The sequence below is a fragment of the Scardinius erythrophthalmus genome (genome assembly GCF_964197995.2).
Source record: "Scardinius erythrophthalmus genome assembly, chromosome: 10".
NCBI lineage: Eukaryota > Metazoa > Chordata > Actinopteri > Cypriniformes > Leuciscidae > Scardinius > Scardinius erythrophthalmus.
Window position 1 is genome coordinate 45,693,600 of NC_138230.1, and position 27,199 is coordinate 45,720,798.

Genomic DNA, 27,199 nt, shown 5'->3' on the forward strand with positions numbered 1-27,199 from the left:
TTTCTCTCTTTGCTCTGACAGCTCAGAGGCTCTGGCGGGTGGATCGTGACGTTATGAGCGAGTCGAGCTTCAGCGTTCAGCGAGACTGGAAGCCGTTTCCGATCCGTCAGTCACATCTCCGTCAGCACATGCACATCATGACTGAACACACACCGTCACAGCAACACATCATGACTGAACACACACCGTCACAGCAACACATCATGACTGAACACACACCGTCACAGCAACACATCATGACTGAACACACACCGTCACAGCAACACATCATGACTGAACACACACCGTCACAGCAGCACATCATGACTGAACACACACCGTCACAGCAACACATCGTGACTGAACACACACCGTCACAGCAACACATCGTGACTGAACACACACCGTCACAGCAACACATCGTGACTGAACACACACCGTAACAGCAACACATCATGACTGAACACACACCGTCACAGCAACACATCATGACTGAACACACACCGTCACAGCAACACATCATGACTGAACACACACCGTCACAGCAACACATCATGACTGAACACACACCGTCACAGCAACACATCATGACTGAACACACACCGTCACAGCAACACATCATGACTGAACACACACCGTCACAGCAACACATCATGACTGAACACACACCGTCACAGCAACACATAATGACTGAACACACACCGTCACAGCAACACATAATGACTGAACACACACCGTCACAGCAACACATCGTGACTGAACACACACCGTCACAGCAACACATCATGACTGAACACACACCGTCACAGCAACACATCATGACTGAACACACACCGTCACAGCAACACATCATGACTGAACACACACCGTCACAGCAGCACATCGTGACTGAACACACACCGTCACAGCAACACATCGTGACTGAACACACACCGTCACAGCAACACATCGTGACTGAACACACACCGTCACAGCAACACATCATGACTGAACACACACCGTCACAGCAACACATCATGACTGAACACACACCGTCACAGCAACACATCATGACTGAACACACACCGTCACAGCAGCACATCGTGACTGAACACACACCGTCACAGCAACACATCGTGACTGAACACACACCGTCACAGCAACACATCGTGACTGAACACACACCGTCACAGCAACACATCATGACTGAACACACACCGTCACAGCAACACATCATGACTGAACACACACCGTCACAGCAGCACATCATGACTGAACACACACCGTCACAGCAACACATCGTGACTGAACACACACCGTCACAGCAACACATCGTGACTGAACACACACCGTCACAGCAACACATCGTGACTGAACACACACCGTCACAGCAACACATCATGACTGAACACACACCGTCACAGCAGCACATCATGACTGAACACACACCGTCACAGCAACACATCGTGACTGAACACACACCGTCACAGCAACACATCGTGACTGAACACACACCGTCACAGCAACACATCGTGACTGAACACACACCGTAACAGCAACACATCATGACTGAACACACACCGTCACAGCAACACATCATGACTGAACACACACCGTCACAGCAACACATCATGACTGAACACACACCGTCACAGCAACACATCATGACTGAACACACACCGTCACAGCAACACATCATGACTGAACACACACCGTCACAGCAACACATCATGACTGAACACACACCGTCACAGCAACACATCATGACTGAACACACACCGTCACAGCAACACATAATGACTGAACACACACCGTCACAGCAACACATCGTGACTGAACACACACCGTCACAGCAACACATCGTGACTGAACACACACCGTCACAGCAACACATCATGACTGAACACACACCGTCACAGCAACACATCATGACTGAACACACACCGTCACAGCAACACATCATGACTGAACACACACCGTCACAGCAGCACATCGTGACTGAACACACACCGTCACAGCAACACATCGTGACTGAACACACACCGTCACAGCAACACATCGTGACTGAACACACACCGTCACAGCAACACATCGTGACTGAACACACACCGTCACAGCAACACATCATGACTGAACACACACCGTCACAGCAACACATCATGACTGAACACACACCGTCACAGCAACACATCATGACTGAACACACACCGTCACAGCAACACATCATGACTGAACACACACCGTCACAGCAACACATCATGACTGAACACACACCGTCACAGCAACACATCATGACTGAACACACACCGTCACAGCAACACATCGTGACTGAACACACACCGTCACAGCAACACATCATGACTGAACACACACCGTCACAGCAACACATCATGACTGAACACACACCGTCACAGCAACACATCCTGACTGAACACACACCGTCACAGCAACACATCGTGACTGAACACACACCGTCACAGCAACACATCATGACTGAACACACACCGTCACAGCAACACATCATGACTGAACACACACCGTCACAGCAACACATCCTGACTGAACACACACCGTCACAGCAAAGCGACTCAAGCTAACACTGAAAATCTCTCGCACCTCGTCTGATTGGCCGACTGCATGTTCTGGATACATGAGAATCATGATTTGTTGTGATTTGTCACGATTCTCCCATGATTCTGAATAGACAACTAAACAAAATAACGTCATTTACTAGAGGTTCTGATCAAATGTTAATGGCTGCCGTCTATTTAATAGGGATGCACCAATTTGATCGATACCGATAATTCTTTATGTTTGAAAGCCGATAACTGATATATTGGCCGATAAATCTAGATCCAATTTCTTTTTTTAAAGTGAGAGTCTGATTACAAAAATAAACGTCTCACAATTAAAATCCATGTCCCATGCACGCGATTATAATGATCTTCTCAAGAAAATAATACATTATTTATCGGCTTTAATATGTCGGCCAAAGTTTTTTTTATTTGGCCGATAACATCAAAAATGAACCTATATCGGCCGAGACCGATATGGTGGCCGATATATCCCTACCCGTATATCCTGATGCATCCCTAATATTTAAACAAATATATTTAATTAATGATTCATATATTTTTTAAATCGGTTGAGTAAATGATTCAATGACTCAAAGGCTTCACTTGTTTTATTACTGGATGAATAAGCGTTTTTAACAAATCTCTTGAATAAATAGGTGTGTTTGTGAGGCGGCGCTGCTCAGACCGTTCTGTGTGTGTCACAAAAGTACAGCGACTTTTATGTCATTTTTATGTCATACACGAAATGATCTGAGTAGCGCCACTTCACATCGAACACACCTAATGAGTCAATAACTAACACATTTTTCAAGTCACATGTCGCCACCTACTGGTGTAACAATGAAAGTGATGCAATTACTTGAAGAGTCAAGTTTCTTTCATAAGGTGATTTACTTTATTTTGATCACTACCCTAAACATCAGTGTTTATACACACACTAAACTGAATGATTGTAAGACAGAAATAATTATTCTGTGTGTTTGGGTCAAGATCGTTTAACGATTAATGGTGCAGCTCTAATTTGCACCATGACTCTCTCAATCTCACTAACCAAACTCAGAAAATCTCTTGCATCTGAATGGCAAATCTCATCCGAATGGCTGGCTTGGTTCCTCTCAATCCTCTTTTCCTGAATACAACTTTTCATTTGTGTGCGTCTCTGAGTCTGGCGCTGTCAAGATAATGTAAGAGCCAAGCAATCCGGTTTTGTGAAGGCTGTCGTGTTGCGTCGGCTCGGAGGGGGTCGTGTTTGTAAAAGCGGGCCGTTCGCCACCGTGACCCATTTCCAAACGACGGCAAGCTGATCAGAAAGAAGAGCGAGAATGACTGAGAAGTGCTGGTGAATACGCCTCCCCCTGTGCCGAAACCCAGGCAAACAGCTGTTATTAGGATTCAGCGGCTGCTGTGTGTGTGTGTGTGTGTGTGTGTGTGTGAGCATTTCCATACAAGCCTAGAGAAAAGCAAGCGCTCTTTACACCCCGATGGCGGAGCTGAAAGTTTAATGAGGTCATAAAGGTCTGTATGGGGCTTCAACTTAATGCGCTTTGCCATTCTGTTGGCTTTAACGCTATGAGCGAGTGTATGCACGTACCGAGCGTGTGTGTGTGTGTGTGTGTGTGTGTGCTTATTAGAGGGATAATGTTTGGCCGATGAGTGTCCCGCAGGTCTCTGGACTCTGATTGGTGCGTTCTGTGCTTTATGTATATATGCAGATAAGCTTCATGGAAGAGAGTTTAACAACATGTGGCTAATCCCCTCTATTGAATTTTATGGTTCTCATATTATAATTCTTTCAGTGGGATTTACATGTGTGTGTGTGTTGGGTTTGACAGGGAGATCAGTGCCCTTGTGACACAAACACATCCTTCAGTCTTAGACGTCGTCTTTGTTTGTGAGGGTAAATAGTTTTTTTTTTGCTCCCAGGTTCTGCTAATATCTAGAGGGAAGCGTAGTGCTTAATGTAATGAAGGTTATTTGCGGTGAGTACAATTGCTAAAAAGAGATGGAATGTGTATTTTTGAAATCAAAGACGCCGGAATGAAGTTCTTGCTCATTTTGGCTCGAATTTATAGAATAGTTCACGCATAAATGAAAATATGTCGTTCCAAACCTGTATGTTTTTTTTTTTTTTTTAGCTTTATTTAGTTTGACAGGGACATTGTACATTAATAAAAACATTCCGGTAAATGTACCAGAATTAGCCAAAGGCTATTTTTCATCCGTAGTCCCTGGACAAGATGTTACAAGTCAACCTAAAGAAAATATGATTAAGAATACATAATAGAAAATTTAATAATTACACAATACAATAAAAATCTATTTAAACAATTTAAGATCAATTAAAAACAATGCAACAAAATACAAACAATAATAGGATGGCTAGCAGATAAAAGATTCTAGTGTTGACAGATCTGAGTACTGATTAACCAGTTCTTCAACTGAACCCTAAATAAAGCATATGTGTCTAGATCTCTTATAGTTGTCGGAATAGTATTCCATTCTTGAGCAGCTTTAACAGAAAAAGCAGATTGACTCAATTTACTTCGTCTAAGCGATATGATACAGTCTTGTCTTAATGTGCCACTTGTAGAGGGATAATCAGTTGTTCTAATACGAACTAGCTGACCAAAAGGGGGAGAAGATAAACCATAAATAATTTTATACGTCAAGCATACATTTGCATACTTAATCATGTTTTCCCAACTCAATATTCTCACCACCAACTCATCTGCTGAATATAAAATGAAATGTTTAGCAGAATGTCCCAGCTGCTCTTCTTTAGATAGTGAGTGTGAATTGGGCAACGCGGGCTGCAACGCATTCTCATCCTAGGGCGTCATATACTGACGCTTTTGACATTTCGTCTACATCGAACGCACATGGCACCCTTTAGCGTCAATATGACGCACAGAGCTTTGTTCGGTTATGGGTAGGTTTAGGTCTGGGGTAGGGTTAGGGTTAGACCGCTAGGAGACACCTTCTGGGCCATTTCTATCTGCGTCTCATATTGACGCTAAAGGGTGCCATGTGCGTTCGATGTAGACGAAATGTCAAAAGCGTCAGTATATGACGCCTTGGGATGAGAACGAGCTGGAATTGGGAGAACGACTGTCGAGAAAGATTCTCCGTCAACAACAACTTAAAGTGTGGTGAAAATCTAGCTTTTAATGTTGTTTATGTGTCTATGTGGTGTTTTTAATCTGCTTTAAGACAAACCATGTGTAAGTTCATAAGTCGACAGCATTGCGGAGTATTTCCTCCTTAAAACTGCAGTGAACCAAAGACAGTCTCAAACACACGCTTTGAAATCGCTGGTGTTTCTGACGTCACAAACTACCTTGTAACCAATCAGATCAACGTGTGATCGTCAACCAGTGGATCTCTGAGCTGAGTGAGTGAGTGGAGGCGGGGCTCATTTGCATATTCATTTGATATTTTAAGGCATGAACATTTTTTTTTCAAGGAAAAAACACTTTAAAATGTAATTTTGGTGATTTAAAAGATGAGTTTTAGGGGATAAAACGATTGACTACAGGTGGACTTTATATTACCCAGAGCTATCGTATCGCATGTCTTCAGTCGACTTGGAATTTAGTGCTTGAGTTTTATGACACCCATGCTGCATTTGCATTTTTGAAGGTTAACTGTTACATTATGTTAATTGAAATTGCATGCAATAGAGTGATTTGTCGTGAGGATATCTTCTTCCGTATCATGACGTACTGTACATCCGAGGGAAACTTGGTTCTTGGTTCTATTAATCGGTTGTTGATTGGATAGAGGCTGATCTGAATGCAAGTTTGCAGTCGATTGTAAGAAAAGGATAGTTTTGAGTCAAGTCACCTTTATTTCTATAGTGCTTCATACAGTTCAGATTGTTTCAGTGATAAACAGGAAAAGAATCATATGAATAAGAATTAGATCAATAACGTGCACTTAGAAAATAGACTTTAAAAAGAAGATCACATTTCAGATCTATCCATTTGCGTTCCACAAGTCAAATGGGTTTGGAACGACGATGGTGAGTAAATGATTTGAAATGTTTTGGGAGAACGATTCCTTCCACTGCTTGTTTCTGCCGTTTCTCCGTCTCGTTGAATGACCTCACATGTGTCCGTGATCCCTGCGAGCGACTGCTCGTGTAGTTCGACCTCGTCTGTGGCTCTGCCTCGGTTTGTCTCTTCAAGGTCGAGTCAGTAGGGGTCCGTGTCAGCAGAAATCAAATGGCATCTTGTCTCCTAAACGTGGAGAGACCGAGCAACAGCTGTTGTGGAAAAATAAAAATAAAAATCACTCAAACCAACCGAGGTGAAGTCAGAACACTGAAATTTATGTCTTTGTTTACCACAGAAAACCTTGGGAACGTAAAATACTTGACCTCAGTACATTTGACTTGGCAGTAACCGCAAGTCTGCCAGACTAGAGACGCTCTGAGTCACGCTGTATGATACTGTATCTATGAAACACACTGTATGATACTGTATCTATGATACACGCTGTATGATACTGTATCTATGAAACACACTGTATGATACTGTATCTATGATACACGCTGTATGATACTGTATCTATGATACACGCTGTATGATACTGTATCTGATACACGCTGTATGATACTGTATCTATGATACACGCTGTATGATACTGTATCTATGATACACGCTGTATGATACTGTATCTATGATACACACTATGATACTGTATCTGATACATGCTGTATGATACTGTATCTATGATACACGCTGTATGATACTGTATCTATGATACACGCTGTATGATACTGTATCTATGATACACACTGTATGATACTGTATCTATGATACACGCTGTATGATACTGTATCTATGATACACGCTGTATGATACTGTATCTATGATACACGCTGTATGATACTGTATCTGATACACGCTGTATGATACTGTATCTATGATACACGCTGTATGATACTGTATCTATGATACACACTGTATGATACTGTATCTATGAAACACACTGTATGATACTGTATCTATGATACACGCTGTATGATACTGTATCTATGAAACACACTGTATGATACTGTATCTATGATACACGCTGTATGATACTGTATCTATGATACACGCTGTATGATACTGTATCTGATACACGCTGTATGATACTGTATCTATGATACACGCTGTATGATACTGTATCTATGATACACGCTGTATGATACTGTATCTATGATACACGCTGTATAATACTGTATCTGATACACGCTGTATGATACTGTATCTATGATACACGCTGTATGATACTGTATCTATGATACACACTGTATGATACTGTATCTATGAAACACACTGTATGATACTGTATCTATGATACACGCTGTATGATACTGTATCTATGAAACACACTGTATGATACTGTATCTATGATACACGCTGTATGATACTGTATCTATGAAACACGCTGTATGATACTGTATCTATGATACACGCTGTATGATACTGTATCTATGATACACACTATGATACTGTATCTGATACATGCTGTATGATACTGTATCTATGATACACGCTGTATGATACTGTATCTATGATACACGCTGTATGATACTGTATCTATGATACACGCTGTATGATACTGTATCTGATACACGCTGTATGATACTGTATCTATGATACACGCTGTATGATACTGTATCTATGATACACGCTGTATGATACTGTATCTATGAAACACACTGTATGATACTGTATCTATGATACACGCTGTATGATACTGTATCTATGATACACGCTGTATGATACTGTATCTGATACACGCTGTATGATACTGTATCTATGATACACGCTGTATGATACTGTATCTGATACATGCTGTATGATACTGTATCTATGATACACGCTGTATGATACTGTATCTATGATACACGCTGTATGATACTGTATCTATGATACACGCTGTATGATACTGTATCTGATACACGCTGTATGATACTGTATCTATGATACACACTATGATACTGTATCTGATACATGCTGTATGATACTGTATCTATGATACACGCTGTATGATACTGTATCTATGATACACACTATGATACTGTATCTGATACACGCTGTATGATACTGTATCTATGATACACGCTGTATGATACTGTATCTATGATACACGCTGTATGATACTGTATCTATGATACACGCTGTATGATACTGTATCTATGATACATGCTGTATGATACTGTATCTGATACACGCTGTATGATACTGTATCTATGATACATGCTGTATGATACTGTATCTGATACACGCTGTATGATACTGTATCTATGATACTGTATCTATGATACACGCTGTATGATACTGTATCTATGATACACGCTGTATGATACTGTATCTGATACACGCTGAATGATACTGTATCTATGATACACGCTGTATGATACTGTATCTGATACACGCTGAATGATACTGTATCTATGATACACGCTGTATGATACTGTATCTATGATACACGCTGTATGATACTGTATCTGATACACGCTGAATGATACTGTATCTATGATACACGCTGTATGATACTGTATCTATGATACACGCTGTATGATACTGTATCTATGATGATACACGCTGTATGATACTGTATCTGTGATACACGCTGTATGATACTGTATCTATGATACACGCTGTATGATACTGTATCTGTGATACACGCTGTATGATACTGTATCTATGATACACGCTGTATGATACTGTATCTATGATACACGCTGTATGATACTGTATCTATGATAAACGCTGTATGATACTGTATCTGATACACGCTGTATGATACTGTATCTATGATACACGCTGTATGATACTGTATCTATGATACACGCTGTATGATACTGTATCTATGATACACACTATGATACTGTATCTGATACACACTGTATGATACTGTATCTATGATACACGCTGTATGATACTGTATCTATGATACACGCTGTATGATACTGTATCTATGATACACGCTGTATGATAATGTATCTATGATACACGCTGTATGATACTGTATCTGATACACGCTGTATGATACTGTATCTATGATACACACTGTATGATACTGTATCTATGATACACACTGTATGATACTATATCTATGAAACACGCTGTATGATACTGTATCTATGATACACGCTGTATGATACTGTATCTATGATACACACTGTATGATACTGTATCTATGATACACGCTGTATGATACTGTATCTGATACACGCAGTATGATACTGTATCTATGATACATGCTGTATGATACTGTATCTATGATGATACACGCTGTATGATACTGTATGATACATGCTGTATGATACTGTATCTGATACACGCTGTATGATACTGTATCTATGATGATACACGCTGTATGATACTGTATGATACACGCTGCATGATACTGTATGATACACGCTGTATGATACTGTATCTGATACACGCTGTATGATACTGTATCTGATACACGCTGTATGATACTGTATCTATGATGATACACGCTGTATGATACTGTATCTATGATAAACGCTGTATGATACTGTATCTATGATACACGCTGTATGATACTGTATCTATGATACACGCTGTATGATACTGTATCTATGATACACGCTGTATGATACTGTATCTATGATACACGCTGTATGATACTGTATCTATGATGATACACGCTATATGATACTGTATCTATGATACACGCTGTATGATACTGTATCTATGATACACGCTGTATGATACTGTATCTGATACACGCTGTATGATACTGTATCTATGATACACGCTGTATGATACTGTATCTATGATACACGCTGTATGATACTGTATCTATGATACACGCTGTATGATACTGTATCTATGATACACGCTGAATGATACTGTATCTATGATACACGCTGTATGATACTGTATCTGATACACGCAGTATGATACTGTATCTATGATACACGCTGTATGATACTGTATCTATGATACACGCTGTATGATACTGTATCTATGATACACGCTGTATGATACTGTATCTATGATACACACTGTATGATACTGTATCTATGATACACGCTGTATGATACTGTATCTATGATACACACTGTATGATACTGTATCTATGATACATGCTGTATGATACTGTATCTATGATACACGCTGTATGATACTGTATCTATGATACACGCTGTATGATACTGTATCTATGATACACGCTGTATGATACTGTATCTATGATACACGCTGTATGATACTGTATCTATGATACACGCTGTATGATACTGTATCTATGATACACGCTTTATGATACTTTATCTGATACACACTGTATGATACTGTATCTGATACACGCTGTATGATACTGTATCTATGATACACGCTGTATGATACTGTATCTATGATACACGCTGTATGATACTGTATCTATGATACACGCTTTATGATACTGTATCTGATACACGCTGTATGATACTGTATCTATGATACACGCTGTATGATACTGTATCTGATACACGCTGTATGATACTGTATCTATGATACACGCTGTATGATACTGTATCTATGATACACGCTGTATGATACTGTATCTATGATACACGCTTTATGATACTGTATCTGATACACGCTGTATGATACTGTATCTGATACACGCTGTATGATACTGTATCTGATACACACTGTATGATACTGTATCTATGATACACGCTGTATGATACTGTATCTGATACACGCTGTATGATACTGTATCTATGAAACACACTATGATACTGTATCTGATACACGCTGTATGATACTGTATCTATGATAAACGCTGTATGATACTGTATCTGATACACGCTGTATGATACTGTATCTATGATACACACTATGATACTGTATCTGATACATGCTGTATGATACTGTATCTATGAAACACGCTGTATGATACTGTATCTATGATACACGCTGTATGATAATGTATCTGATAGACGCTGTATGATACTGTATCTATGATGATAAACGCTGTATGATACTGTATCTATGATGATACACGCCGTATGATACTGTATCTATGATACACACTGTATGATACTGTATCTATGATGATAAACGCTGTATGATACTGTATCTATGATACACGCTGTATGATACTGTATCTATGATACACGCTGTATGATACTGTATCTATGATACACGCTGTATGATACTGTATCTATGATACACGCTGTATGATACTGTATCTATGATAAACGCTGTATGATACTGTATCTATGATACACGCTGTATGATACTGTATCTATGATACACGCTGTATGATACTGTATCTATGATGATACAGTAAATCCTGTATGATACTGTATCTGATGATAAACGCTGTATGATACTGTATCTATGATGATAAACGCTGTATGATACTGTATCTGATGATAAACGCTGTATGATACTGTATCTATGATGATAAACGCTGTATGATACTGTATCTATGATGATAAACGCTGTATGATAGAAGTGCTCATCCGGCTTGTAATGAAGAGGCGTTCAGACGAGTGTTGTGATGTCAGAGCGTGTGCTTGTGTAAGGACCGACGCTGTCGATGCATGAGCCAAGCAAAGAGAAACAAGCGTTTGTGACGGCAATGAATTATGAATAATTCAGCTTCTGATACACAACCATGTGTGGTGAAATGATGGGAGAAATGTGGCATAGTCTAATACACTAATTAGGCAAACATGGTGTCATTCAAAAGTTGTTTTTTTGCTAGAAATTCATACTTTTACTATAGGCAGGGACGCATTAAATTCATCAAAACAGTAAAGACATTTATAATGTTACAAAAGATTTCTATTTAAAATAAATGCTGTTCTTTTGAACTTTTTATTAATCAAAGAAAAATAAACTGCATCACGGTTTCCACAAAATTATGAAGCAGCACAACTGTTTCCAACACTGATAATAATCATAAATGTTTGTTGAGCATCAAATCCTCATATTAGAGTGATTTCTGAAGGATCATGTGACACTGAAGACTGGAGTAATGATGCTGAACATTCAGCTTTGATCACAGGAATAAATTACACTTTACTGTATATTCACAGAGAAAACAGCTGATTTACACTGTAATAATATTTCACTGTTTTTACTATATTTTTATCAAATAAATTCCACAGAAGTTTTGTAAACTCTCCTGCAGCTCCTCCTTTCGTCCCCATCTACCATTTTATCGGACAAAAAAATTGGTTTCAGCTTAAACAGACGTTAACAAACAGACCTAATAACAAACAAACCACAGTTTTACAAAACCATAGTGTTTAAACTCAGTGCAGATGTATTTGTCTCTGCAGATTTCGACCGTGTTTTAGGAGTATTAAAAGCAGGATTCACGCTGTCCATGGTGCTGAAACACACATGTCCATCCGCACCGCTGTCCATGGTCCTGAAACTGTGTTTCTCTGTGTTAACGCTGTCTTTGGTGCTGAATTATAGGCCTTGTCCAAATGCTGATTCAGAGCTCAAGCTCTATTTGTGTCAAGGGCATCTTTTTAAAAATGTTGCCCGAGTTTGTTTACACAGTCCTGTACTTGTTCAAATCGCTGAATAACAACATTCACTGGTGCACTGCTCATTTTAATTTAGTTTGTAAGCGGAGGTTCACATTAAGGCTTTGTAATTGTAAAAATGCAGCAGAAATGACAAATGCCAGCTTGAATTTGCTTCACAGGCCTCTTGGGCTCTATTGCATTGTGGTGGTGGTGGTGTGAAACATTTCTTTTCCCTTTGATAATTATTGTTTAAATGTTGAACCAGCACATTGTGCCGCAGACCAGTTGAAATTGGTCAATATTCCTGTGCTTTGCAAAGCTGTCCGCGGTTATCATCTGATGACCGGTGCAGTTCGTCCACTAAGTGCAGCACTGCAGGTCTGTCAGTCCTCGTTTGAGCTGAATGTGTGCTCGTAGTTATTAAACACCATCAGCTCTATGTGTTCTGACAGTGAGAAAGAAATTGCACAACATATAATTGCAATTTAATGAGTCCTTCTTATATTGCTTCTCTCTTGCTTTGTTTTTTCCTCCAGTTGTGTTGCTGAATTCTAAGGAGTCCCAGGCAGAGCTGGGTTGGACCTCATATCCTTCTAATGGGGTAAGACTTTCATGTCTATTATTTATTAGATTATTGTAGACTTTGAAGAAACTATAATAGTTCATTGCTGCAGCAACAAATGATAAAATCACGTCTGCGCACTATGAATGGAAAACGTCAGGTTTAACGTAATTTTACAATAGCTAATTATGCATTTCTAAGAACAAAACACATCTGAAATTAGCAGAAATATAGTGCATGAAACAAGCTGCTCAAAACATGAGTGCTTTACATGAAGCACTTCAAAGCGATGCCGAAGCGTAATGTTTAGCGCAAATGATTTGAGCGCGCCGGACACGTGTAGTTACTGATCAATAGGCTTTTTCTCTTTCTTTCTCATTATCTTTAATGCCCTCTTTTTTCCATCTTTACAAGTATTTGTAGTTTATTTTCCGTGTCTCCATTCCCCAACTGAATAACTTGCTCATGTCTGCTGTATTCCCAGTATGGACTGCTTTGCTCTCGCCAGATAAACCCATTTGTCATTTCTGTGTCCTGGATCCCATCTAGCATCCGCTTCTCTCTGTCTCAATGCTAACGCACGTGCTGAAGATTACATGCATAGTTTGATTCATAGCTGAGATGAGCAGTAAGCCTGACAGAGGACGTTTTTGCGTCTCTGTCATTCGTAACGTTATCTGTGAGGAGAAATGCTGCATGCTGGGGACTCGGTGCAAGCTGTTATTTGTTTAGCTTGTTAATTCTGGACCTGACAGCGATTAAATCCTCTGTCTCCCGCTCCCACCACAGCTGTGTGGTCACACACACACACACACACATCTCTGTGGTTTTCAACAGGGTGTGTTGAATTCTCTGCCACTCATTCTCGTATCAGTGGAGAGTCTCCGCCAAACTGCTCAATTCCCTCAGAAACGAAGGATCTTCATTACACTGCAATTAATTGTGAAAACACTGAGAGTGTTCGTCTTCAGAGGCTCATTAGAATCTCTCTACCAGACAATGAGCTTGTTTGTGGTGCTGATTGAAGATGCTCTAGTCTTCATATATTGTGTGTTTGATATACCGTAGCTGATTTGCCGCTAATCTTTACACAGATTGATTGAACTGCATGCCTTATAAATATCAATAGCACTTATCGACATGGACAGTGTCGGACACGTGTTGTAATATGTAGGCATGTAAGTCTACAGAGATTTGGTAATGTACATAGATGCACATCTACTCAAATATGACACCTTTTTAGGGATTTGATGCAACAAAGGAAACACTTGAAGATGAATTAGTTTTGGATTTGATCTGTTTATAGAAGTATTACACTTCAGCCTGTTAATACTGTTGGCATGCTCGGTGAAAATGTGGGAAAAATAGTTTTTTTTTGCAGTGAATATTTTTATCATAGAGACCTTGATTCTTAAAGCACAGTGAAAAAGTTTGTACAACCCATGAAAAGTGTAGTTATTTTGTAACTTTGTTTCATTTTTATCCATTGGCATTTAACCAAGGCTAATGGACAAATTGCAAACCAAAGAAAGATTTGCAATGAATATCACCTTGGTTTTTAACCAGATCTTTTCTCTCTCTCTCTCGCTCTTCTCCTTCCAGTGGGAGGAAATCAGCGGCGTGGATGAGAAATACAAGCCGATCCGCACATATCAGGTGTGTAACGTGATGGAGCCGAGTCAGAACAACTGGCTCCAGACGGGCTGGATCTGGCGTCAGGGCGGCCAGCGGATCTTCATCGAGCTTCAGTTCACGCTTCGAGACTGCAACAGCATCCCAGGGGTTTCCGGAAGCTGCAAGGAGACCTTTAACCTCCTGTACGCCGAGTCGGACTGGGACCTGGGCCGCGTGACCCGAGAGGACCGATACAGCAAGATCGACACCATCGCTGCGGACGAGAGCTTCACGCAGGGAGATCTGGGAGAGCGCAAGATGAAGCTGAACACTGAGGTCCGTGAGATCGGGCATCTGAACCGGAAAGGGTTTCATCTGGCGTTCCAGGACGTCGGCGCGTGCGTCGCGCTGGTTTCCGTGAGAGTGTATTACAAACGCTGCTTGTCGACGGTGCAGAATTTAGCCGTGTTCCCGGATACGGTGGCCGAAGCTGCGTTCGCGACTCTAGTGGAGGTCAGAGGCTCGTGTGTGAACAACTCTGAGGTGGACACCGACAGTCCTCCCAGAATGCATTGCAGTGCTGAAGGGGAATGGCTGGTGCCGATCGGGAAATGCAGTTGCAGCGCGGGATATGAGGAGGGACACAGCAGCTGTGAGGGTAAGACACTCTTACAGTCGTGCTGTTGTTTCAGGCTCTACTAGAACAGGTTTTCCTGCTTGAATGTTGATTATTTTCCTCATATTCTCCATTGTTGCGGCTCCTCTCTTCCCAGTCTGTCAGTAACGCTCTGTTTACTTCCTGTCTCTATGAAGCCCCTCCTTCTGAAAAGCACACTGTGCTCTAATTGGTCGGCTGGAGCAGTGTGCTGTGATTGGTCGAGCGCTTCGAGTGTGTTTGGGAAATGTCCCGCCCCTTACTATTACCGCCAGTTTAACACACTACTAACTAACTCAACCAGGCCCCGCCCCTTTATTCTGCATATGAATTATTATAATGAGGAATATTGTGACGTGTTCATTCCCGGAAGAAACTCAAAAGACTGTGAAGTAACAAAGTCACCTTGGTCAAATCAAAGCTGTCCTTGCGGATTCAATGATTTATGCAGGTTATCTGTGTTTTATTTTTTGTGCCAGATAATGAACGGTTTGGTCTGTTCATTAAAGTAATAGTTCATCCAAAATAGTTACTCATCATTAATTTTAAATCTGTTTTATTCAGTGGAACACAAAAGTCGAACAATCAATAGAGACTGTACACTAAAAAATATCATAAAAGTAATCCTTATGAATCTGGCACTATATTCTGAGTCTTTTTCTGTGACGATAGCTTTGTTTAATAAACAAATAATACATTTATAATAATAATAAACTATTTTATATAGTGTCTTCTCAAGGCGCTTTATGCAAAAACAAGCAATATAAGAATAAAAAACAATAGAACAAAAATAAATAAATGAATGAACATGCAAATATTCATATATTCTGTAAACAAAACTAAGATAATCATGCAAAAGCTACACTAAAGATTAGATTGATAAATCAGTTAACTATAGAAATGAATAATTGAACCAGATCAGTCTCGTTTGTAAATGAATCATTCTCGCCATTTTGGAGAAAGATCTGACTTAAAAACTTGCACAAATCTATCAGAAAATTATATATGAGTCTTTTTTGAGTTTTTCTTTTTCAGTCTAGTAGCTTGACAGTCCCATTCATTTTCTTTATATATTTGAAAGAAGTAGCCAGGATATTCTTTGAAATTCTTTTGTTTTCCTGTAATGAAGTGGTACGGGTTTAGACCGAAGTAAGGGTGAGTAAGTTCTGGGATGATTTCGTGGGATTGCGTGTCGAGACGCGTCACATGATGTTCGAGACGCTCACAGCTGTTAGTGTGACGCGCGTCGAGACGGCGACAGTCACTCGTTCAGTTTCACTCAGGAGGTCAGAGGAACGTCACGCTCTCGAAACTTCTGTCTGTCACTGATCTCTCCTCCCACTACAGCTGTGTGTGTGTGTGTGTGTGTCAGTGTGATATTTCACAGGACATCTTGAAGGAGTGTGTGAGTGGCAGTCGGTTCACACGTACAGCGACAGGCTGTTACAACAGACCCGGCATTGTGTCTTTATTTTGTTATTAGTTGTCATCGAATCATAAATCACTGAGAGTCATGTGATACGAGAACGAGACAAACTTGCATTTCAGCCTTTTTTCAAAACTTTTTATTTTAAATTATTTTATATTTTAAAAATAAAATTATAATATAATAATATAATATGCATACATTCATTTTTTTAAGCTCATAAAAACACATTAAATAATAAATTATAATGCACTATTATTATTATTATTATTATTATAAATAATAAAAAACTATTTTTTGAACCATATTTTGGTACCATTTTAAATACTTATTGGTACATTTATTTCTGTACCATGGTATATATTTAATTACCATGATTTTCGTCATTCACACCAATGCTTACTGTAATACACACTTCAGCTCAACCATTTAATACACAGAGTCCATTCAAACTGGGACGCTTTTCTTTTTATAAACGTTATACTCAGTGTGAGTGAGTGAGTGAGTGAGTGAGTGAGTGAGTGAGTCTCAGAATAGTCTCAGAATAGAGGATTGAAAGGCCAAAGATAAACAGGATTTCACACATCTAATGACAGAGGAAGACAAACACAGACAGCAGTGTGTGTGTGTGTGTGTGTGTGTGTGTGTGTGTGTGTGTGTGTGTGTGTGTGTGTGTGTGTGTGTGTGTGTGTGTGTGTGTGTGTGTGTGTGTGTGTGTGAAGGACAGATTGGATGAGTCGAGAGAGAGAGAGAGAGACGGAGGAAGATGATAAACACAGAGTGCAGTGATTATTGCGTGTTCTCTGACTAGGATTGTGGTGAAACACACATTTCAGTATTAGATACCGAAACCAGTTCATTTGCTCAGTGAAAGCCTGATGCCAGTTTTGGTTCTATGAGAAAAACAAACATGCGTTGAACATACTCCTTTATTTTATTTTATTTTATTTTATTTTATTTTATTTTATTTTATTTTATTTTATTTTATTTTATTTTATTTTATTTTATTTTATTTTATTTTATTTTATTTTATTTTATTTTATTTTATTTTATTTTATTTTATTAAATGAGACAGTAGAGAATGTTGCTTTCAAGAAATTCTCAATTAAGAAAAATTATTTATTTTTTTTTACTTTAAAAAAATGAGTGCCTTGGCTTGATATTTTTTTATTAAATAAATATTTCTTCAAGTTTTTCCAAATAATTAGTTATATTATATTATATTATATTATATTATATTATATTATATTATATTATATTATATTATATTATATTATATTATATTATATTATATTATATTATATCATATTATATACAAAAGGAGATTGCGGTGTCACTCGTCTCTCAGCTGAATGATAATGAGACTCAGAGTTATTGATCGCCTCTAATGCTTCACTAAACTCTTCAAGCTCACTGTGTGCTGTGGGTCGACACCTCTCAACGTGTGTGTGTGTGTGTGTGTGTGTGTGTGTGTGTGTGTGTTTGAGAGAGAGAGAGAGAGAGGGAGAAAGTGATGTTAATGAGTGAAGAATGAATGGCGATCCTGAAGAGTGTGAGTGTGATTTATGTGTTTGCGTGTGTGTGTGTGTGTGTGTGTGTGTATGTGTGTGTGTGTATGTGCAGGAGCGAGTGTGTTTTAACTAAATGGCTCGATAGTATTGACTCAGGCCATGAGTAGATGTTGATTGTGTCTGGAGAGGTTGCACTTGACAGGTGTGTGTGTGTGTGTGTGTGTGTGTGTGTGTGTGTGTGTGTGTGTGAGGCCATGAAGCATCACATTTAATTATTTCCTGGCCGCTGTGTGCCGTGTTCTGTCTGAGAATGCAGGAAAGGTTTCGGGGTCACTGGAGCGGTATTTCTGATTTATGTCCAGTCAGTGATAAATGCAAATTGTGATAAACTGCATGAAGTCTAATCATTACAGTTTAACACGGACCAGGAGATTTGTGGACATTTTCCCGGTTTTGTCCATCGGTTTGTCCGTCATCCGACGCTTTGTCGGTTTCAAGTCAACATGAAAACAAAATTCACTCTGTTTAATTTCTAAATAATTGTAATTAATCTACAGTTCAGTTGTATTTTTTTATTATTATTTAAAATTTCTTAAATTATTTGTTTTTATTTATTTATTTTTTTTTTTTTAATTAATAATATTTTTTTATATTTCTTTTTTATATTTTTATATTTTTTTACTTTTAAAATGTTTATTTTATTTTATTCAATTTTAATTGTTAAATTTAATTTTTAATTTTTATTTTATTTTATTTTATTTTAGCAAACTCAATTTCAGTGGGAGACTATTTTGGTATGTAATGCTAACTTTGATCATAATTAATTTTGGATAAAATCAAGTCTGGTTGTTTTATTCTCATTTAATAATCCTGTGTTCAGGGATGTTCACACTGAGGACTATAACTATATCTATATCTATAACTATAACTATAAAGTTTCACTATGCGTTCTGTCCTCTGCACAGCTATAACAATAATGGCAGAGGAATGTTGTCTGAATGACTTCCAGAAGATTTTCAGCTGATTAATGATTAAAAAAGCTTGAGCATTTAAAGTTGCAGATGACAAAACTGCATTGTGTGCTTATAATAATCAGAATGCTATCAAGCGTTGGTGTGGAATATGATCATGTAGTTATTGTTATAGTTGTCGTTCCTGGTGTGAACTACATGGGCTTTGTCTGGAATGTCACGTTTTGTAAGGACGAGACAGAAGTCGTGAAGAAAGGTTTGTGTTAAAGCCCGTATGATGGTCTGAGATCAGTGTTTCAGAGCGAACACAAAGCTTTCAGTGAAACGAATCAGACGAGAAGAGCTTGTCTTTCTTCATCTGTCTCTCACGGACTGTGTGAGTGGAAGCTTAATTTGAGAACAAAGTGGTGAAATGCTGAATGTGTGTGTGTGTGTGTGTGTGTGTGTGTCAGAGAGCAGGTGACCTGATGTAATGTGATGTACCAGCAAGTTTAGCTCCACAGAGACCATGTTACTTTAACACACCCATTGTGTGTTTTCATTTTAAAGTTCAAGTTTATGTGATTGCATCACTTCTGAGTTTTCCATCCAGCCCATTCATAAGTCTGAAATCTGTGAGCATATTATGCCTTTTTCCCAAGTCTTGATGTTGTTTCAGACTCTACTAGAACAGGTTTTCCTGCTGTAATGTTGATTATTTTCCTCATATTCTCCATTGTTGCGGCTCCTCTCTTCCCAGTCTGTCAGTAACGCTCTGTTTACTTCCTGTCTCTATGAAGCCCCTCCTTCTGAAAAGCACACTGTGCTCTGATTGGTCGGCTGGAGCAGTGTGTTGTGATTGGTCGAGCGCTTCGAGTGTGTTTGGGAAATGTCCCGCCCCTTACCATTACCGCCAGTTTAACACACTACTAACTAACTCAACCAGGCTCCGCCCCTTTATTCTGCATATGAATTATTATAATGAGGAATATTGTGACGTGTTCGTTCCCGGAAGAAACTTAAGACTACAGTGGAAGCGTTTCAGGAGTTCAGGAACACTGACTCTGATATAGAGAAGAGCTGGAGCTTCTTCATGATCAAACAGCAACATTACACACTAAAGATGAAGATGGGGAAGAAACATCATCGGTCCTCTTCAAGCCAGTTGGTTGGCTAATCATAAGAGATCATTAACATATAGATGTCTTAAAGGTACAGTAGCAAAAACAGCCCATTTTAGTGTAACGGACAGAGACGCTGGAAGAGAGTCATTTATATCTGGACTGGTAATTACAGAGATGCACAAATGAGGGAAAGAGAAGAACAGATGACAGGGAGAAAGACTGGAGAAAACGTAATTTGACATGTAAGTATGGGACGGAGTGTGTGTGTGTAGTAGTTTAATTAAAGATGCTGTTGTAACTCACAGATGTATAATTATAAAAGTCTTAAGCCTGTAGCAGCTGCTGAGATCTTTCTGTGTGCGAGACTCACGCCAACGTCTGCCATCTTTACACACACACACACACACACACACTCACACACATACACGCTCACACACGCACGCTTGCACACGCTCACATACACACACGCACGCTCGCTCAAACACACACTCACGTATGCTCGCACATGCTCACACACATGCACGCGCGTATGCTTGCACATGCTCACACACACCCGTGCAATGTCCTTCCTTCGAAAGAAATGAATCTTCTTTTAGTTTGTTCTTTTTTACGTTTTTTTATTTGTTCCTCAGTTTCTTTTTTGGTCAGTCTGCTGAGTTTGTTTGTTATTTTATTTGTTTGATCATTCGTGCATGTTCCTTTTGTACTTTTTGCTTCTTTCTTTCTTTCTTGTTTTTTTTTTTTGGTGTATTTTTTATTTATTTATTCCTTCAGTCTTTCATATCAGTTTGTCCCTCTCAGTCGTCAGGATGGATGTGTTAACCGGCTGCTTTACAGTGTGATGGGTAGATTACTGTGTGTGTGTGTGTGTGTGTGTGTGTGTAGGTGTGTGTGTGTGTGCATGTGTGTAGGGAAGACAGCCAGTCATTTGTGGCTTGGCTCAGTCTTTGTTCTGGTTGGCATGATGCCACCGATGCCCATCTGGTCCAGTCTGTGATTCTTCCCTGGACACTCACTAGTGTTCATCATCTCTAGAGCTGTAGCTTTAAAACTCACACACTCGCCTGAGAGACTGATGATCATGGACAACGACGTACAGTTAGCGCACACACACACACACACACACACACACACACACACACACACACACACACACACACACACACACACTGTACGACCGCATGCAAAACATGGGCTGTTGGAGCCGTTTGTTTCCTGGCATGTGGTTGTGTCTGTATGTGTGTATGTGTGTATGTGTGTGTGTGTGTGTGTGTGTGTGTGTGTGTGTGTGTGTGTGTGTGTGTGTGTGTGTTATTTTTGTATGTGTGTGTGATGGGTAGGTTTACGCATAGGGTTAGTGTGTGTGTGTGTGATGGGTAGGTTTAGGGGTAGGGTTAGTGTGTGTGGTTTAGGGGTAGGGTTAGTGTGTGTGTGTGTGTGTGTGATGGGTAAGTTTACGCGTAGGGTTAGTGCGTGTGCGTGTGTGTGTGTGTGTGTGTGTGTGTGTGTGTGTGTGTGATGGGTAGGTTTAGGGGTATGGTTAGGGTATGGTAGGGTTAGTATGTGTGGTTTAGGGGTATGGTTAGTGTTTGTGTTTGATGGGTTGGTTTATGGGGTAGGGTTAGTCTGTGTGTGTGTGTTCGAGTGTGTGGTTTAGGGGTATGGTTAGTGTGTGTGTGTGTGTGTGTATGTGTGTGTTTGATGGGTTGGTTTATGGGGTAGGGTTAGTCTGTGTGTGTGTGGTTTAGGGGTAGGGTTAGTCTGTGTGTGTGTGTGTTAGTGTATGTGGTTTAGGCGTAGGTTTAGTGTGTGTGAGGGGTTTTTCTGCAGGTGTCTGGGGTCGAACAGAACTGGATCTGTGCCACAGGGTCACCTTCACCCTCCACTGCCTATCCAGTGCTCTCTCTTTAACACACACGCTCACTGTGGGGAAAAACATCTCACAGGTTCAGTCCTCCACAGAGCTTCTAAACTGTGACAGGATCCACAGAGTGGTGTCATACATAAATTACACACATTATCTCTGCTCCAAAACACAGTGAGCCTCCTCGCTGCCTACGCACTACACCCTTCTGAGGCAGCATCCCGACTGTCATGACGCTTCACAAGTCACTGATTTGGAGCGCTCTCAATAGACATCATCCCGCGCGACACACAAATACACTCTGCACGAGAGACTCGGGGTTGATCTCAGTACAGTTTGATTTTTAGCAAGCTGTTTGTTAAACAGAAATTAAAATTTTCATCAGTTAGTGGCATTGCAAACCCAATCCGGTAATATTCAAAACAAAAATTAAGATAATGTTAATGAAACCAGAAGACTCCTTCCATTAAAAGTTCATGCAACCCAGACATTGATGATCATTGATTTGGCTGTGAGTGCAGTGCGCTTGCAGAGAGGCTCCGCCCACACTCTTCTGATTGGCTGTGATTTTGGATTGATTTGGTTGTGAGTGCAGTGCACTTGCAGAGAGGCTCCGCCCACACTCTTCTGATTGGCTGTGATTTTGGATTGTTTTGGTTGTGAGCACAGTGCGCTTGCAGAGAGGCTCCGCCCACACTCTCTTCTGATTGGCTGTGATTTTGGATTGATTTGTTTGCAAGTGCAGTGAGCTTGCAGAGATTAAAACATTGATGCTCATAAAGACATTGTAAATGCCATGTAAATGTCAATTTAATCAAAGGTTTCTGAAGAGATGCATTCACTGTATGTGATGAACAAATTTAATTTATGCTTTTATTGATGTATAAACATTCCTCAACACACACACACATCAAATATGGTATATGGAAGCTCAACTTTACTTTCTTGACGTGCAAGAAATATATTCACTTATCTTTTAATATAGTATAGTATATCTTTCTTGCACGTCAAATATTTTTATCGTCAAGGATGTTTTTTTGTTTTGATTCATAAATAAGACAAATTCCTTTTGTGCACAAACATACTTGCCGATAAATCTCTGATTCTGAATGAAATGGTGCTCTTGTTTCTTCTGCCACCTGGATCTGTTTTCACTCGGCTCATTGCATTGCATTCTGGGATTGCACTGCGATGCTGCATTTAAACTCATCTTAGAAGACAGCATTATAACCGAAGCATTATAAGCCTTCACATACGATGTCCTGAAATGCTCCCAGTTTAGCTCACTGGCTTTTGGACCGAACACCGTCAGGATTAGCATTAGTGGCATCTGTCCACCTGTTTCATAAGCATTCTGCTCACGGTGAAAGAGTCTGTGTGAGGGGACAGTGTGTTCTCAATTCCCTCAGTTAATGAAGATGTTCCTGCTCCTCCTGAAACTCCTTGTCAGCGGTTTTTGAGAGTTTTCCCATGGGATCCACACGGGTTCAGTTCAGTTAAGGTTTCCAGAAATGATCCCGTGTTCATCTGATGAGATGTGAAGCAGAGGCTTTCAGTGCTCCTCACGGATGGAGAAACGGGAGGAACGCTCTCAGCTGTTTCAGGATCAGACCCTGTTAATCTCTTATTTGTTTATCAGCTTGCTGTGGCTTTTAACCTGTGAACCTGGAGTGTGAGAATGTGAGTGTGTGTGAGTGTTTCTGCATAATCCGAGTGCTTTGTCCTGATCTGCTCCATCACTGATCTCTCGGTTACTGGTGTGAACTGGTGTTTATCTCACACCAGTGGCGTTCGAGTCTTGATCTTGTGTACAACGTGATCTTGCTCTGAATCATTGTCGTCTCTTATGGTCTTGATTCATTTATTGAAAATGTGGTAACGCTTTACAATTAGGTTCATTAGTTTACATTAGTTAAGGTATAAACTGACATGAACTAACCATGAGCAATACAGTATTTATTAATCTTTGTTATTATTAGTTAATAAAAATACAGTTTGTTCATGTTAGTTCACAGTGCATTAACTAATGTTAACAAATACAACCTTTGATATTAATGACGTATTAGTAAATGTTGAAATTAATATTAACTGTGATTAATAAATGCTGAAGTATTGTTCATTCTTAGTTCATGTTAACTAAGGCAGTTAACTAATGATAAATAACAAACCTTATTATCAAGTGTTACCCATAATGTAATAGTTTTTCTTTATGCTACGGTATTTTTTTTATTTTTTTATAAAAATCTCTCCACAATCAAAGACAGCAAGTAATTAATTGTTTTTAATTTGCATTAATAACTGGAATGTTTACAGCTTTATTATAACTCCATAATGGCTGTACACTTTTATAAATAAAAAAATTCTGGATGCAGATGCCATATGATATGCAAAATTACTGATTTGTTTAGCATTTTCAACCCATTTGTTACTGAGGTTTCCGAGACTGTCACATTTTTAACAGAACCCCATTTACGTTAGCCGGCTAGATAATGTTATTACAGTGACATTCATGACTTGCATAAGCAGAATTTGCAAAGCAACATTCAAAAATACCACAGAAAGCCAAATGTTTCAGTTTGAATGGCACAAAAACGCTTGACAATATCATTGAATGCAAGAACGCAAGCGCCGGCCCAATATGCCAATTGTCTGGTTCTTGTCTAGGTCTGAGTCTTAGATGAGTCTGGTTTTGTTCTGGTTTTGTTCTAGAGTCACACAGTGCCAGAACAGATGCGACGCCACAATAAAAGGCATCTTTTCCATGTTAATCCGAGTTTTGTCCTAACGAGCTGCAACAGTGATATGTGACGATTCCATTTTAGAAACGATTTCTGTTTCCACAACGTCTCGGCTGGAACAAAAACATTCTGTACACAGGATGACAATCATAATCTCAGGTACTGATTATATGATTAATTTAATGTTAAAAGAATTGAATGCGAGTTTGAATATCATTATCATTTGAATATCATCATAAGAGACAATGGATAATTAACCTCAGATCCTGAAAATAAATAAAAAGGAACCAAGAATGTTTAAACTATGAACAAACAAGTGTATTTTACAACAAAGATTGTTCCAGTCACTCAGTATGAATACTGACTCCGCCCACACAGTCATCTGATTGGCTGTGACTTTGGATTGGTTTTGTCATGTCTCAATCTGTATGGACAGATAAACTGCTTGTCTCTGGAGTCTGATCACATCTTGTCTGGTTAGGACACATGTAATGGTGTCATTCAGCAGGTCTGAGTCTCAGGTTTCACACCACAGCATTGAGTGTGTGTGCGGATCTGCCACCTGTGCCGGCGAGAGTCTGACGCTGAAGTCTTATCCCGGGTGTCAGGACAGGTTTGTCTTATCCTGAGTGTCAGGACAGGTTTGACTTATCCCGAGTGTCAGGACAGGTTTGTCTTATCCCGAGTGTCAGGACAGGTTTGTCTTATCCCGAGTGTCAGGACAGGTTTGTCTTATCCCGAGTGTCAGGACAGGTTTGTCTTATCCCGAGCGTCAGGACAGGTTTGTTTTATTCCGAGTGTCAGGACAGGTTTGTCTAATCCCGAGTGTAAGGACAGGTTTGTCTTATCCCGATTGTCAGGACAGGTTTGTCTTATCCCGATTGTCAGGACAGGTTTGTCTTATCCCGAGTGTCAGGACAGGTTTGTTTTATCCTGAGTGTCATTACAGGTTTGTCTTATCCCGATTGTCAGGACAGGTTTGTCTTATCCCGATTGTCAGGACAGGTTTGTTTTATCCCGAGTGTCATTACAGGTTTGTCTTATCCCGAGTGTAAGGACAGGTTTGTCTTATCCCCAGTGTCAGGACAGGTTTGTCTTATCCCGAGTGTCAGGATAGGTTTCTCTGATCCCGAGTGTCAGGACAGGTTTGTCTTATCCCGAGTGTCAGGACAGGTTTGTCTTATCCCGAGCGTCAGGACAGGTTTGTTTTATTCCGAGTGTCAGGACAGGTTTGTCTAATCCCGAGTGTAAGGACAGGTTTGTCTTATCCCGATTGTCAGGACAGGTTTGTCTTATCCCGATTGTCAGGACAGGTTTGTCTTATCCCGAGTGTCAGGACAGGTTTGTTTTATCCTGAGTGTCATTACAGGTTTGTCTTATCCCGATTGTCAGGACAGGTTTGTCTTATCCCGATTGTCAGGACAGGTTTGTTTTATCCCGAGTGTCATTACAGGTTTGTCTTATCCCGAGTGTAAGGACAGGTTTGTCTTATCCCCAGTGTCAGGACAGGTTTGTCTTATCCCGAGTGTCAGGATAGGTTTCTCTGATCCCGAGTGTCAGGACAGGTTTGTCTTATCCCGAGTGTCAGGACAGGTTTGTCTTATCCCAATTGTCAGGACAGGTTTGTCTTATCCCGAGTGTCAGGACAGGTTTGTTTTATCCCGAGTGTCATTACAGGTTTGTCTTATCCCGATTGTCAGGACAGGTTTGTCTT

General features: G+C 39.8%; 1 protein-coding gene across 1 annotated transcript in view; it reads left to right on the top strand.

Moving 5' to 3' along the window:
* epha10 (EPH receptor A10) overlaps positions 1 to 27,199 on the top strand; it is a 163,189-nt gene that overhangs the window by 25,387 nt on the left and 110,603 nt on the right. Inside the window, exons 2-3 of the mRNA XM_081377482.1 lie at positions 13,578 to 13,642; positions 15,206 to 15,875. Of these exons, the coding sequence (XP_081233608.1) occupies positions 13,578 to 13,642; positions 15,206 to 15,875 (735 nt within the window). The remainder of the gene's footprint in view (positions 1 to 13,577; positions 13,643 to 15,205; positions 15,876 to 27,199) is intronic.